The sequence below is a fragment of the Gorilla gorilla genome, chromosome 16 (genome assembly GCF_029281585.2).
Source record: "Gorilla gorilla gorilla isolate KB3781 chromosome 16, NHGRI_mGorGor1-v2.1_pri, whole genome shotgun sequence".
NCBI classification, from domain to species: domain Eukaryota; kingdom Metazoa; phylum Chordata; class Mammalia; order Primates; family Hominidae; genus Gorilla; species Gorilla gorilla.
Genome location: NC_073240.2, coordinates 84694581 through 84711551, shown reverse-complemented (window position 1 = coordinate 84711551; position 16971 = coordinate 84694581). Strand labels below are relative to the sequence as shown.

At 38.9% G+C, this 16971-nt stretch overlaps 1 protein-coding gene across 6 annotated transcripts in view; it reads left to right on the top strand.

The window, feature by feature from the left end:
* The window catches only part of HDGFL3 (HDGF like 3), a 94557-nt gene that overhangs the window by 34240 nt on the left and 43346 nt on the right, over positions 1 to 16971 (top strand). For all 6 annotated transcript variants that reach the window (XR_008671720.2, XR_008671719.2, XM_031002227.3 and 3 more), the window contains exons 2-4: positions 8938 to 9014; positions 14977 to 15115; positions 15445 to 15603. Coding sequence is in view for 4 of the 6 variants with exons in the window: in XM_031002227.3 (XP_030858087.1) it covers positions 8938 to 9014; positions 14977 to 15115; positions 15445 to 15603 (375 nt within the window). In the remaining 2 variants the exon portion in view is untranslated. The remainder of the gene's footprint in view (positions 1 to 8937; positions 9015 to 14976; positions 15116 to 15444; positions 15604 to 16971) is intronic.

The window sequence follows — 16971 nt, the reverse complement described above, 5'->3', positions numbered from 1 at the left end:
CAAACCATTATAAGTCAGAAACCATCTGTAGTACTGCGGAAACCAAGAGAAAAGAAGGTTGTCAAGAATGATAAGGGTTTGTTTTAGGCTGTTTTGTTTTGCTACGACAAAATACATGAAACAATACAGTTGACTCTTGAACAACACAGGATTGAAGTTTGTGGGTCCACTTCTACGCGAATTTTCTTCCACCTCTGCCAATCCTGAGACAGCAAGACAACCCCTTCTTTTACTCCTCCTCCTCAGTCTACTCATTGTGAAGACTACAAAGATGAATACCTTTATGATGATCCACTCCCGCTTGATGAATAGTAAATACAGTTTCTTTTCCTTTTTTTTTTTTTTTTTTTGAGCTGGAGTCTATTGCTTTGTCACCCAGGCTGGAGTGCAGTGGCGCGATCTCATCTCACTGCAGCCTCCGCCTCCTGGATTCAAGCGATTCTTCTGCCTCAGCCTTCTGAGTAGCTTGGATTACAGGCGTGAGGTTTTGTATTTTTAGTAGAGACGGAGTTTCACCATGTTGGCCAGTCTGGTGTTGAAGTCCTGACCTCAGGTGATCCACCCACCTTGGCCTCCCAAAGTGTTGGGATTACAGGCGTGAGCCACCACACCTGGGCTGATTTTCTTAGTAACATTTACTCTCTAGCTTACTTTACTGTAATAATATATAATACATATATAAAATATTTGTTAATCTACTGTTTGTTATTGGTAAGGCTTCGTAGGCTATTAGTAATTAAGTTTTGGGGGAGTCAAAAGTTATATATGGATTTTCAACTGTGCAGGAGGTGAGTGCCCCAATCCCTGTTGTTCAAGGATGAATTGTGAAATTTATTTCTTCACAGTGCTGGAGGCTAAGTCCAAGAGGAAGGCACTAGCATCTTGTGAGGGCATTCTTGGTGTATCGTTACATGGCCAAAGACAGAAGGGCAAGAGAGAACCAACTTCTTTCTGTCTCTGTCCAGCCCCTTTATTTATAAGCATCGAAATTCATTCATGACAGAGAAGCCCTCAAGGCCTAATCACCTCTGAAAAGTCCCACCTCTTAATACTATTACATTAACAGCACCTGAATTTTGGAGGGGGAGCCCTTCAAGCCATAGCAGAGCCATAGAGAGGGCAAGAGGATATAGACTGGGAAGGGGAATGTTACTGGTGGCCTTTGAGATAATTACTTCAGTATTTTGGTGATAAATTTAAATTGCCATGGATGAGGAGAAAAGGGGAGATAAAAAGAGGAAACCACCATGTTCATACAGTGTTCTTTTTTTCTTTTAATTTTATTTTCAACTTTTATTTTAGATTCAGGAAAACATGTGCAGGTTTGTTATCTTAGTGTATTGTGTGATGCTGAGGTATTAGGTATGAATGATCCCATTACCCAGGTATCCAGTGGTTAGGTTTTCATCCCTTGTCCCCCTCCCTCCCATCCCCTTTTGGAGTCCACAGTGTCTACTGTTCTCATCTTTGCGTTCATGCATACTCATTACTTAGCTCCCACTTACAAGTAAGAACATGCGGTATTTTGTTTTTCGTTCCTGCATTAATTTGCTTAAGATAATGGCCTCCAGCTGCATCCATGTTGCTGCAGAGGACATGATTTTGTTCTTTTGTATGACTATGTAGTATTCCTTGGTGTATATGTACCACATTTTATTTATTCCACCACTGATAGGCACCTAGGTTGATTCCACATCTTTGCTATTATAAATAGTGCTGCAGTGAACATGAGGGAGCAGGTATCTTTTTGGTAGAACAATTTGTTTTCTTTTGGATATATACACAGTAATGGGATTGCTGGGTCAAATGGTAGTTCTATTCATAAGTTCTTTGAGAAATCTCCAAACTGCTTTCCACAGTGGCTGAACTAATTTACAGTCCCACTAACAGTGTGTAAACATTGTTTTTTCCACAACGTCATGAAACATCCATTGTTTTTTAATTTTTTAATAGTAGCCATTATGAGGTGGGGGGAGGGGGGAGGGATAGCATTAGGAGATAGACCTAATGTAAATGACAAGTTAATGGGCACAGCACACCAACATGGCACATGTATACATATGTAACAAACCTGCACGTTGTGCACATGTACCCTAGAACTTAAAGTATAATAAAAAGAAAATAGTAGCCATTATGACTGGTGTGAGATAGTATCTCATTGTGGTTTTGATTTGCATTTCTCTGATGATTAATGACAAGTTTTTTCGTGTTTCTTGGCTTGTATGTCTTCTTTTGAGAAGTGTTTCTTCATATATTTTGCCCATTTTTTAATGAGATTATTTGTTTTTGTTTTTTTTTTTTTTTGCTTGTTGAATTCTTTAAATTCCTTATAGATTCTGGATATTACACCTTTGTTGGATGCATAGTTTGCAGATATATTCTCCCATTCTGTAGGTTGTCAGTTTGCTCTGTTGATAGTTTCTTTTGCTGTGCAGAAGCTCTTTAGTTTAATTAGGTTCACTGGTCAGTTTTTGTTTGTGCTGCAATTGCTTTTAAGGACTTAGTCATAAATTCTTTCCCAAGGCCTGTGTCCAAAATGGTGTTTCTTAGGTTTCCTTCTACGATTCTTATAGTTTGAGGTCTTACATTTAGAACTTTAATTCATCTTGAGTTAGGTTTTCTTATGTGGTGAAAGTTACAGGTCCAGTTTCATTCTTCTGCATTTGGCTAGCCAGCTATCCCAGCACCATGTATCAAATAGGGAGTTCTTTCTCCATTGCTTATTTTTGTCCACTTTGTCAAAGATCAGATGGCTGTAGGTATATGGCTTTATTTCTGGGTTCTCTTTTCTATTCTATTTGTCTATGTGTCTGTTTTTGTACCAGTACCATGCTGTTTTGGTTAATGTGGCCTTACAGTATAGTTTGAAGTCAGGTAACGTGATGCCCGTGGCTTTGTTCTTTTTGCTTAGGATTGCTTTGGTTATTCAGGTTCCTTTCTGGTTCCATATGAATTTTAGAGTAGTTTTTTCTAGTTCTGTGAAAAATGATCTTGGTAGTTTGATAGGAACAGCATTGAATCTTTAGTGCTTTGGGTAGTCTGGCCATTTGAACAATACCGATTATTCCAGTGCAGGAACATGGAATGTTTTCCCATTTGTTTGTGTCATCGGTGATTTCTTTTAGCAGTGTTTGTAGTTCTCCTTGTAGAGATCTTTCACCTCCTTGGTTAGATGTATTCCTAGGTGTTTTATTTTTTGTGCGGCTATTGTAAACTGGATTGCATTCTTGATTTGGCTCTCAGCTTGGATGTTATTGGTATATAGAAGTGCTACTGATTTTTGTACATTGATTTTGTATCCAGAAACTTTACTGAAGTCATTTGTCAGTTACCAGGAGCCTTTTGACAAAGTCTTTAGGGATTTTTGTTTGTTTGTTTTGAGATGGACTCTTGCTCTGTCGCCCAGGCTGGAGTACAGTGGTGCAATCTCGGCTTACTGCAGCCTTGCCTCCTGGGTTCAAGTGATTCTCGTGTCTCAGCCTCCCAAGTAGCTGGGATTACAGGCACGAGCCACCACTCCCAGCTAATTTTGGTATTTTTAGTAGAGACGGGGTTTAGCATGTTGGCCAGACTGGTCTCGAACTCCTGACCTCAAGTTACCCTCCCGCCTCGGCCTCCCAAAGTGCTGGGATTACAGGCGTCAGCCACTGTGCCTGGCCTAGGGTTTTTAAGATACAGACTCTATCATCAGCGAAGAAAGATAATTTTGACTTCTTCTTTTCTTATTTGCCTTATTTCTTGAAATTCTTTCTCTTGCCTGATTGTTCTGACTGGCATTCCAGTACTATGTTGAATAGGAGTGGTGAAGGTAGACATCCTTGTCTTGTTTCAATTCTCGAGGGGCATGCTTCCAGTTTTTGCCTGTTTGGTATGATATTGGCTGTGGGTTTATCATATATGGCTCTTATTTTGGGCTATGTTCCTTCAATACCTAGTTTCTTGAGGGTTTTGATCATGAAGGGATTTTATCAAAAGCTCTTTCTGAGTCTTTTGAGTTGATCATGTGGCTTTTGTTTTTAATTCTGTTTATGTGGTGAATCACATTTATTGATTTTTATATGTTGAACCAACCTTGCATCCCAGAAATGAAACCTGCTTGATAGTGGTGAATTAACGTTTTGATGTGCTGTTGAATTCAGTTTGCTAGTATTTTGTTGAGGATTTTGCATCTGCTTTCATCAGGGATATTGGCCTGTAGTTTTTTCCTTTTGTTGTGTCTTTGCCAGGTTTTGGTATTAGGATGATGCTGGCTTTGTACAGTGAGTGGAGGAGGCATCCCTCCTCAATTTCTGTGATAGTTTCAATAGAATTGGTACAGTTCTTCTTTGTACCTCTGGTAGAATTTGGCTGTGAATCCATCTAGGCTGAGACTTTTTTGGGGTAGGTTTTTATTACTGATTCAACTTAAGGATTCAATATTGGTCTGTTCCGTGTTTCAATTTCTTCCTGATTGAATCTTCCCAGGAATGTACCTGTTTCTTCTAGATTTTCTTGTTTGTGTGCATAGAGGTGTTCATAATAGTCTGAGGATCTTTTGCATTTCTGTGGAATTGGTTATAATGTCACCTTAGTCACTTCCGATTGTGCTTATTTGGATCTTCTCTTTTCTTTGTTAATTTTATTAACCATCTATGGATCTTGTTTATCCTTTCAAAGAACCAGCTTTTGGTTTCATTGATCCTTGCATGGATTTTTGGGTCCAATTTCGTTCAATTCCACTCTGATTTTGGTATTTCTTTTCTTCTTTCAGCTTTGGGGTTAGTTTGTTCTTGTTTTTCTAGTTCCTCCGGGGAAGATGTTAGATCATTATTTTGAGATCTTTCTAGTTTAAAGTTGGTGTTTAGCACTGTGAACTTTCCTCTTAACACTGCTTTTGCTGTATCCCTGAGATTTTGGTATGTTACATCTCTGTTTTTATTTATTTCAAAGAATTATTTTATTTCTGCCTTGATTTCATTGTTTACCTAAAAGTCATTCAGGAGCAATTTGTTTAATTTCCATGTAATTTGTGGTTTTGAGAGATCTTCTTGGTATTGATTTCTGTTTTTATTCCACTGTGGCCTGAGAGTATGGTTGATATGATTTTTTGTCTTTTATTTTTTAGTTTATTGAGACTTGCTTTATGGCCAAGCATGTGGTCTATCTTGGAGTATGTTCTATGTGCAGATGAGAAGGATGAATATTCTGTGGTTGTCTATTAGGTCCAAGTGTTGAGTTTAAATCCAGAATTTCTTTGTTAGTTTTCTACCTTGATGGTCTATCTAATGCTGTCGTGCTGTCAGTGGGGTGTTGAAGTTTCCCACTATTATTGTGTGGCTGTCTTTTCATTGGTCTGGAAGTACTTATTTTACGAATCTGAGTGCTCCAATGTTGGGCATGTACATATTTCGAATGGTTAAAACCTTCTTGTTGAATTGAATTCTTCATGATGTACTGCCCTTCTTTATACTTTTTTTTTTTTTTTTTTTCTTGAGATGGAGTCTCACTTTGCCACCCAGGCCTGGAGGTGCAGTGGTGCAGTCTCGGCTCACTGCAACCTCCGCCTCCTGGGCTCAAGCAATTCTCCTGTCTCAGCCTTCCAGGTAGCTGGGATTACAGGCATCCGCCACCACGCCCAGCTAATTTTTTTGGATTTTTAGTAGAGACAGGGTTTCACCATCTTGGCCAGGCTGGCCTCGATCTCCTGACCTCGGGTGATCCCCCTGCCTCGGCTTCCCAAAGTGTTGAGATTACGGGGGTGAGCCACCACGCTCAGCCTTCTTTGTCCTTTTTTTAACTGTTGTTGACGTAAAGTCTGTTTTATCTAAGTACAGCAAATTCTGCTCATTTATGTTTTCCATTCACATGGTAGATCTTTTTCCAAACCTTTAGTTCGAGCTTATGGGTGTTGTTACATCTAAGATGGGTCTCTGGAAGACAGGTGACAGATAAGTCTTGTTTTCTTATCCAACCTGCCACTCTGTGCCTTTTAAGTGGGTCATTTAGACCATTTACATTCAATGTTACTATTGATATGCAAGGTTTTGATTCTGTCATGAAATTGTTGGTTGCTGATATGGTTTGATTTGTGTCCCTGCCCATATGTTGATTTGTCTCATGTCAAATTATAATCCCAGTGTTGGAGTAGGAGCCTGGTGGGAGGTGAATGGATCATGGGGTTAGATTTCCTCTTTGCTGTTCTTGTGATAGTGAGTGAGTTTTCATGAGATCTTCTTTAAAAGTGTGTAGCACCTTCCCCCTTTTCTCTCTTCCTCCTGCTCTGGACATGTAAGATGTGCCTCCTTCCTCTTCACCTTCCACCATGATTGTAAGTTTCCTGAGGCATTGTAAGTTTCCTGAGGTCCCCTGAAGCCATGCTTGCTGTACAGCCTGCAGAACCATGAGCCAGTTAAACCTCTCTTCTTTATAAATTACCCTGTCTCGGGTTCTTCTTTATAGCAATGTAGGAACAGACTAATACAGTTGTTTTGTACTTTCTATTGTGTGGTTACTTTATAGGGTCTGCAGGCTCTGTACCCAAGTGTGTTTTTTTGGTAACAGGTATTATTCTTTTGTTTCCGTATTTAGAACTTCCTTAAGGATCTCTTCTAAGGCTGGTCTAGTAGTAACGAATTCCTTTAGCACTTGCTTGTCTGGAAAATATTTTATTTCTCCTTTATTTCTGCTCATGAAATTTAGTTTGGCAGGAAATTTTTGTTTGGAATTTATTTTCTTTTTAGAATGCTGGAAATAGGCCACCAGTCTCTCCTGGCTTGTAAGGTTTCTGCTGAGACATCTGCTGTTAGCCTGCTGGGATTCCCTTTTTACATAATCTGCCCTTTTTCTCTAGCTGCCTTCAATATTTTTTTCTTTAGAGTTGATGTTGGACAGTCTAGTGACTATATGCCTTGGTGATGTTCATTTTGTATAATATTTTACCAGTATTCTCTGGATTTCTTGCATCTGGATGTCTACTTCTTTACTAAGATTTGGGAAATTTTCTTGAATTATTTCCTCAAATATATTTTCCTGGTTGTTTCCTTTTTCTTATTCTCTCTTAGGAATGTCAGTAATTCTTTGTTTTGGTCATTTTATATAATTCCGTATTTCTCAAAGACTGTTCATTTTTTATAATTCTTTTTCCTTTATTTTTGTCTGCCTGGACTAGTTCAAAAGACCAGTCTTCAAGCTCTGGAATTCTTACATCTGCTTGGTCAGTCTATTTCCTTTTTTTTTTTTTTTTTTTTTTGAGATGGATTCTTGCTCTGTCATCCAGGCTGGAGTGCAGTGGCACAATCTCGGCTCACTGTAAGCTCCGCCTCCCAGGTTCACGCCATTCTCCTGCCTCAGCCTCCTGAGTAGCTGGGACTACAGGTGCCCACCATCACGTCCGGCTACTTTTTTGCATTTTTAGTAAAAGAAGTGATTTTTAAAATGTGTCTGCACACAGCCATGTCATGTGGCTTTACAGGGCAGACAGGAACAATGGGGGAAATTCAGAGAAGTCAGTTGATAAGAGGTGGGTAGTGGAGGGTTTTGTAAGCCACATGGGGAGAGCTGCTCTTTCTCTAGGGGCTCTGATAGCTAATAATAACAGTTAACAACTACCTGGCATTTATTAAGCAACTGGTATGTGCTAGAGATTCTAAACTACCATTCATTTGCTCACAGCAACCCTGTATGCTGAGTGTCTGTAGTTATATGTGAAGAGATAAAGAAACTGCAGTTGAGTGACTGGCCCAAGATCACACAGCCAATAAGTGACAGAGTCGTACCCAAGACTTGTACATAGATCTTGCTTTGAGAGAGTGACATACAGAGGTGGATTTACAATGAAGCTAATGAAACTTAAATTTCAGGGTTCCCCACTTGCTAGACACCTGTGAATGCTGGGAGTTGTCATGTTTGAGGTAGAGAGGGGAAGCTGGGGTATAACCAGAAAGCATTTCTATGTAAGCATTTCTGGGAACTTGCCTGATGGCATCTCAGAAGAAAAGTTCTGGCAGTTTTGTTGTGGTTTATTTTCTTCTTGTAAATACTCACTTTTGTAATTGAACATTGTATGTCTGAAAGATGAGAAGTTCAACCATCAGAGAAGGCTACATGAAATAAAATAGCATGCTTATAAACAACTCTATGCAGTTTCACACTGCCGAATCATGGCATGAGGAGAGAAAAGTGACAGGAGTTTAGACTGGTCAAAACCTTTCTTGAAACATTCTAAGGAATAATGTATGTGTAATTATGTAGTATTCTAAGGAATTTTGACTTTATCCTATCAGAGATTCTCAACTTCAGCTATAAATAAGAATTGGTAGATCTGAGGAAGGAAGGGCTGAAATATCTTTATTTTTTTAAAGCTCCATAAGTGAGTCAGATGTACAGCTAGGAATGCTGTAAGCAATGAGAAGCTATAGACAGATTTGAAGTAAGGAAGTGACATAATCAGATGTGCATTTTCAAAGGGAATTCTACTTTAAATGGATGGGAAGAGAGACTTGTAGTAGTCCAGGCAAGAGATGATGTCTTCTAATGACTGCATAATAGTTCATCAAGTTAAGTTTTTATAATTCTGTTATGCATTATTTATGTTTCTAGGGACATATATGTATTCACTGTTACTCAAAAGAAGTACATCTTTTTGTATTCTTTTTTTTTTTTTTTTTGGTTACTCTAATTTTTCACTAGGACAGATTCCCCGGAGTAATTCTGTTGAGTCAAAAGAAATGAGTAGTTTTGGCTCCTGCTTATAAATTATTATAATAGTTGTAATCCATTCCTAGAGTTGACTTCCATGTCGTGGGCCAAATAGGAACTTTAGAATCATTTTGTAAAGTTCTAAAAAACTATCTGAGTTTTGATTGATTTTATTTTGAAATTAGCAGTAAATTATCAGAACAATGCTCACATTGTATTTATGATAACCACTCACTCAGTAACTAAATTTATCTTTCATAGATTGATGAACTCCCAGAGGGCGCTGTGAAGCCTCCAGCAAACAAGTATCCTATCTTCTTTTTTGGCACCCATGAAACGTAAGTTAGCAAAAATAGTTTCAACAGCTCTAACCTGACTCTGCTGCGCTACATTGTTATGGATGATCTCTGACATCTTACATCTTATTAAAATCATTATAATCAGTTATATAAAATTGCCAAAGTTAATAATGTATTTTTGTTAATGTAAATAGTTTTCATGATAGAAGTCTTTATGACTAAAAGCATATCTTTGCTTTTGAATGTCATTTGTGTTTCTGCTTAAATGTTGGTCATCACCCACAAGTCTCCTCTAGGACACTTTTAAGTCCTAGAGTGGTTTCTGTACCACTCCCAGTAATTTCTTCTATTGCTCTTATATATTTCCCTTCCAGAGAAGTTTTTTCCATTCATATTTCACAGAACAAAGTTATATTCTCTCTGGCTCTTTCACCTTGTTGGGCCCTCAAGGAAATATACCACCTTTTTTAGGTTTTCTAACTGTATTTGTTGGTGTACTGACTACACTGATGTAATAAAGGAACCTAAAAATACAATGTCTCAAATGATATAGAAGTTTATTTCTTTCTTTTGAAATAATTCAGAGGTAGGCAGGTAGATTGGGGTGGGTAGACTGCTTTGCCCTAGGGACCGGAGCTGCTTCTGTTTCTTGTCCTGTCATTAACCGCTAAAACAAAAAAACTGGCTCAGCAGCACATGTGCATCTTGCAGGCAGTGGGAAGGAGGAAAGAGAAGAGGTGACGAACAAGTAGTTCCTTGTAAGGAAATGACAGGAAGTTACATACAGTAGATCTTCACTTAAGTTGATAGGTTCCTGGAAACTGCGACTTTAAAGGAAACATCAGACAGCAGGCTGTCAACTAACTTCTTTTTGTTCAGTGTTGTCACGGTTTCCAAAAACCTATCGACATTAAATGTGGACTTACTGTACATCATTTACACTTGCATTCATTCCAGTGACAAGAACTTGGTGATGTGGCCACATCTAGCTACAAGGGAAGCTGAGAAACAGTCTCTAGCTGGGCAACTCTGTATCCTGCTTTAAAAATTGGAAGGAATATCCAGTATAGGAAAAAAGAAGAGCATGAATACTGTGGAATAGTTGGCAATCTTTGACACACTGGGAACGGATATGGTTATTTACAACAAAAAACAAATTGAACAAATTGGAAATGTGGAGAAAAGCTAAAAACTCACAAAATTTTTAAGTCTTCAAATTCAGGGTCATCACTTATGTTCATTTGAACGTTAGTAGAGCCTAGCATGAACTTTCTTAGCTTGTTGTCTCTGCCACCCAACATCTTCCTCATTCTTGTCTTGAAAGAGAGTTAGGAGAAGCCTCTCAAGACAGACTTTTTTTCATGAGAGAAATAATTGTAATTTCTCTCAGGAAGTTTTATTTACTTTTGTATTATTTTTATGTAATAGACATTATGGACTATGCAACTGATCATGTTTTCCTCCTTAAGAGAGGTTGCTAGAAAGCTTAGAAATAAGTTTTACCTATAATAAATGTATAGGGCTTTATGATGCATATTTTTGCATTTTCCTTATTCCCGCCCCCATTTTATTTTTGTACCATTGGTTTGATTTTTTTAGAACCCATCTCCAAGTGATCTGGTTGTACAGTAGTCTATATGTGATTTTTTTGCTGGTTTGATCATCCAGAGGCAGATTTAAAAATACCTGGGGGAGAATTAACTTCAAAAAACCTGTCATAACATTGATTCTACTGAACTTAATTACTAAGTATTGGGTGTCCCTGAACCTGAGATTATACTTGCCCTGGCAAGTATGAATGTTCACCCTTTCTGAAGGCGGAAATTATGTCAGTGTTTCTTACTCTACTTACACAGTGCTTAACACAGTGCCTGGCCCATGGTAGGTGTTTAAAAAATAGCTATCAATTAAATTAAAATTAGTTAAATGATGCAGGGGAGTTATGTGAAAAGTGAGGTGAGCTTAACAAGAAGGCTACGTTTGGTTCAGCTAAAGGAGTACCCTAGGCATGACCAGAATTTTCCTCAGAACATGACTTTGAATCTGTTCTGATTCTGAGGTAGGTGACTGGAGCCTCAAGTTCTTCTGCTTCTAACATAAACCCAGTAGTTTTAGTCTAGACAATTTTCAAGGAACCCTTAACATGGAAAAATATATCATCCTCAGTGCATTTAGCTTTGAAAAAATGTATTTTCTTTTCTACGCTTAAAAAATTTTAAAACATATAGCAATTAACCAATTGAGAGGAGATTTGATTTACACAATTATCTATAATCCAGAAAAAAACAGGGTTGTTTATCAAAAAATTACAACTTTAGAATAGTTCATTCAGGCTCCCTCTTGCCGGCAGTAGCTAACATGGCCAGTTGTCAGTTAAAGTCATTCCTGCGGAATGCTAGTAAAAATGTATCATTTATTCATAAAAGAATGCTTCCTGTAGCAGGAAGATGTCCATCTCATACATCCAAAAGTGGGACAAGATAAAAATAAAGAGGGCAAAAATTGTTAACTCTTTCATCAAAAAATAATGACCATTAGCCCTGACTCTTGTGGCATTATTACAGTATAGGCAGGTGAGTGCAGTGGTTCATGCCTGTAATACCAGCACTTTGGGAGGCCAAGGCTGGAGGATCATTTTAGCCCAGGAGTTCGAGACTAGCCTGGGCAATATAGTGAGATCCCGTCTCTACAAAAAATAACATTAGCCAGGCATGGTGGCTGTAGTCCTAGCTACTCAGGAGGCTGAGGTGGGAGGATCACTTGAGCCTGGAAGCCAAAGCTACAGTGAGAGACCCTTTCTCCCCTGCCCAAAAAAATAAGTATAGGCAAGCCCTGATTAGCATCAAGTAGCTGATGTGAATACCAGGCAGCTTAGCCCACAGTTATTTCTAAAGCATAGAGTCAAAGACTGGGGAAGGTCAAAAGCTAGAGTCTAATAATTCACGACAAATTCTTCTAAAAGTGAAGTTGCCATACACAAAGTCCATTTATTGTGTTCAGTTTATCAAGCAAGACTTTGACTTTTTTTTATTAAGATGCCAGTAATGTAATAAATTATTTCTGGGTTCAATGAGGTAGAATCATGCTGACTGAGCAATTAAAGGTGAACAATAAGGAAAAGGTTGGTGCTTCTTAAAAGTTTGGTGCTTCTTAAACCGCTCTGGGGTCAGAAAGCTTACCCAGGAGTTTTAATGAACTTGAAGTTTTTGATCAGCTGCACAATGCGAGGGATCAACCCTGAGACCCAGGCAGAAAATGGAATTTACAGAGACCAATAGTAAACTGTTAACCTCTCGTCTGAAAGCTTTCAGTATCTTCTCTTTACTGATAATTTCCAAATTTACATCTCCAGCTTACACCTTTCCCCTGTACTCCAGAGTCCTCTCTCCAGCTACCTGACATTTCCACTTGGATGTCTAAACTGGATTTTAAATGTAGCATTCAAAACTGAGTTTTTTGCCCCCAAATATTGTTCCCCCCCAAAATATTTCCATTTCGGTAAATACCAACTCCTTCTTATTTCTCAGTCTAAAACCTTGGAGATGGCCAGGTGTGGTGGCTCATGGCTGTAATCCCAGCACTTTGGGAGGCTGAGGTGGGCGGATCACAAGGTCAGGAGATCAAAACCATCCTGGCCAACATGGTGAAACCCCGTCTCTACCAAAAATACAAAAATTAACTGGGTATGGTGGCGTGTGCCTGTAATCCCAGGTCCTCAGGAGGCTGAGGCAGAAGAATCGCTTGAACCAGGGAGTCGGAAGTTGCAGTGAGCCGACATCGTGCCACTGCACTCCAGCCTGGTGACAAAGTGAGACTCCGTCTCAAAAAAAAAAAAAAAACCTTAGAGATATTCTCAACTCCTCCACCCTTTCTCACATATGCCATATGCAGCCCATCAACAAATCTTGATGCTCTTTCTTGAGAATGAATTCAGGATCTGACCACTTCTTACCAACAGTACTGCTTACACCCTGGTTCAAGTCACCATCATTACTTCAGAAGCCTTCTAATTAGTCTCCCTGCTTCTACTGTAGTAACTAAGTCTTCAGTCTGTTTTCAGTACAGCAGCCAAAGTTATCCTATTAAGACATAAATTGCCACTTCTCTTCTCAGAACCTTTAATGGCTTCCCATCTCACTCAAAGCCTTTATAGTGGCCTTCAAGGCCCTAAATAATCTGTGCCCCCACTCTGTTAACCTGTCTCACACCGGTTGTCCTTCACTCATTTCACTCTAGCCACACTGACTTCTTCTGTTTCTCAAACTTATGAGGCACTCTTCCTCTCCCACCTGAGGGACCTTGTACTTGCTCTTTCTTCAACTTGTTCTTTTCTTCTCCAGGTAGCTGCATGAGTTGTTCCTTCACTTTCTTTGTCTTTACTTAGCTATTCCCTTTGCCTTCCTTGATCTGTATATCTATAATTATAAAATCCATCTCCTATTCTTCCCATCCTTCTCTGCTTTATTTTTTTTAGCACACATACTATATATGTTATCTTTTTATTGTCCAAACCCCCACCCCTGCCACTAGAACATGTGCTCCAAGAAAACAGAGATGTTTGTCTCTTTGTTCCCTGTAGCTCCTCTGGAATAGTGCCTGGCACATTGTATTAACAAATGTTCAATCAATGTTTGTTGAATGAAGGAATGTGTGAATCTCAGTTTGAGAAGTAAGCTCTAGGGGTGTCAGCCAGAACTGTGGCCTAATGCTAAAGACTCTGATTTGAATGCTCAGATCTATTAGCCAGGCTCAAAATTTGTTCTAACTTCTTTTTTTTTCTTGGTTGTGATTAATTTAGGATGTGGTTTAAATTGGATAAAAGTCTATCTGCATTGTCACTTCTAATTTTTTTCTTAGTGCCTCATTAAACACTAAAATGATTTTTTAATTTATAGAAATAATAGGCTGGGCACGGTGGCTCATGCCTGTAATCCCAACACTTTGGGAGGCCGAGGCAGGCGGATCACCTGAAGTCAGGAGTTCGAGACCAGCCTGACCAATGTGGCGAAACCCCGTCTCTACTAAAAATACAAAATAGTCAGATGTGATGGAGCATGCCTGTAATCCCATACTTGGAAGGCTGAGGCAGGAGAATCCCTTGAACCCGGGAGATGGAGGTTGCAGTAAGCCGAGATCATACCATTGCACTCCAGCCTGGGCAACAAGAGCAAAACTCTATCTGAAAAAAAAAGAAAGAAATAATAGTGAATAAATATACTAACGTGGTACAGTAGTGCCCCCTTTATCTGTAGGGGATACATTCCAAGACCTCCAGTGGATGCCTAAAACCATGGATAGTATGAAGCCTATATATACTATGATTTTTCCATCTGATAACAGAGATAGCTATTAAGTAAGTAGTGGGAAGGTAGTGCAAATATGATGGATATGCTGGACAAAGGGATGATTCATGTCCCAGGCAGGATGGAGTGGATGTGAGATTTTATTGCCTACTCAGAGGGGTGTAATATTTAAAACCTATGAATTGTTCATTTTCCATTGGACCACAGTTGACCATGGGTAACTAAAACCACAGAAGGCAAAACCACAGTTAAGTGGGGAATTACTATATAGAGAGTTAAAATCTTTTTTTTATTCTAGCATTTATATTTTTACTGGGAATTTCACAAAACCCTTACCTGTGGTAAGATTAACATAGATAAATCTTAGTTTAAGATGATGATTTAAGTGGCCAAAGTAGACATATTTAATTCTACTTATGTAACTAAAAATCGGTTTTTAAATGAAGATATTGATAATTTAAAAGTAAAATCAAAGTAGCGCAATCCAGGTGGCTGGCTTGTATGCTCAGCTATCCATTTTTTCTGCCTTGAAGTATGTGTCTGAAACACCTCGTAATATGTGCCTAACTTGAAGGGTTTATATGTACTTTAGATTTGTTTGCTATAGTATGCTCTGACATCTTCACTGATACTGATATTTAAAGTATCTTACCTTTGAAGGTCAGTGTGTCAATTCTATTTCTAATATGTCTCTGCAGTGCATTTCTAGGTCCCAAAGACCTTTTTCCATATAAGGAGTACAAAGACAAGTTTGGAAAGTCAAACAAACGGAAAGGATTTAACGAAGGATTGTGGGAAATAGAAAATAACCCAGGAGTAAAGTTTACTGGATACCAGGTAATGGTTTACTTCCTTGTCACTTGCTATATCTCATTTCTTTGGTTTTAACGCTTTTTCAAATCTTTCTTATACGTCCTTTCTACTAATAGTTACCTTGAAGTCACAATTCTTTTTGACTCCAGTAGCATTTTGGATTAAATGTAATTCTTAATCAGAAGGGTTCAAATCAAGTGTCCATTGGAAAATTCAGTTTGACAGCCCTTTGTTTTTGAAAATCTTCCGAGTAAGCGGAACCCTTTCAAATGAAAACAGAGTAGTTCTTTTCAGTGTTTGTTCTTTGCTTATTTTTCAAAAATGTAATCAGCTAATATTTTATTATTTCTTAGGCAATTCAGCAACAGAGCTCTTCAGAAACTGAGGGAGAAGGTGGAAATACTGCAGATGCAAGCAGTGAGGAAGAAGGTGATAGAGTAGAAGAAGATGGAAAAGGCAAAAGAAAGAATGAAAAAGCAGGCTCAAAACGGAAAAAGTCATATACTTCAAAGGTTACTAAGAAACTTCTCATTGTTATTAATGTTATATGCATATCCATTAAACATTTTTAGATTATTTTCCATGTGTTTATTGGGTACATAGAAATATACTAAATTCTATGGAGCCTCTGCCTTTAGGGACAAAATACAGCAGAGGGAAGTCAGGTAACCTTAGATATTAGAGCAATCTGACTATTGACTCTTTAGGGCTGATTTGGCCCTGAAAATACCACCTTTTTAGTTGGAGGAGGACTGACTGTTCTTTAGTTAAGGATATATGAGTAGCTTTGCCTCCTACAGTAACCTCCAGACGAGCTCTAAAGAATTGAGAAATGTAGGAGACACAGTATAATTCAAGACTATGTCTATGTACTATATGTGTAAATGCATCACATGTAACTTAACTATGGGGTTTTAAGAAATGCATCATGGCTGGGCGTGGTGGCTCACACCTGTAATCTCAGCAGTTTGGGAGGCTGAGGCGGGCGGATCACAAGGTCAGGAGATCGAGACCATCATGACTAACACGGTGAAACCCCATCTCTACTAAAAATATAAAAGCAAAATTAGCTGGGCATGGTGGCGGGCACCTGTAGTCCCAGCTACTCATGAGGCTGAGGTGGGAGAATGGCATGAACCCAGGAGGCGGAGCTTACAGTTAGCCAAGATCGTGCCACTGCACTCCAGCCTGGGTGACAGAGCAAGACTCCATCTCAAAAAAAAAAAAAAAAAAAAAAAAAAGAAATGCATCATTAGGCAATTTTGTCATTGTACAAACAACATAGAGTATACTTACACAAATGTAGGTGGTACAGCCTACCACACATCTAGGCTTCATATATGTGGTCTGTCACTGACCAAACATTACTATGTGACATGACTGTAAAAAGATACATGTTTACTTGTCATTCTGCTTCAAAGAATGTGCTTTGGCTGTTTATTTATTCAGTTCTTTTATTTCCTGATCACCTAGTCTATTCCAGACACCAGACTAGGTATACAGCGGTAAGCAACTCCATTCCTGCCTTCACATAAATTATAGTACAACAGAGAGTGGGGGTAGCACACAGTAATCACGTAAATAATAAATTGTGAAAGGGTGTGAAGGAATTGAATGGGAGCAGGGGGACCTAAAATAGGTCCCCTATTTTAGATAGGGTGGCCAGGGCTTTCTGAAAACGTGTAGTTTATGCTGAGACCTCAAAGAAGAGAGTAGGAGGAGAAGCCGTGTATGGCAGAGGGAAAGGAATGTAGCATCAAAGCTCTGAGGCAGGGAAGAGTTTAGCATGTTTTTCCTGTATTGAAAGAAGGTGTGGCTGGAGAATCATGGCCAAGGGGGAAAGGCTGGCAAAGGCCTAATAATGCAGACTTGTAGGCCAT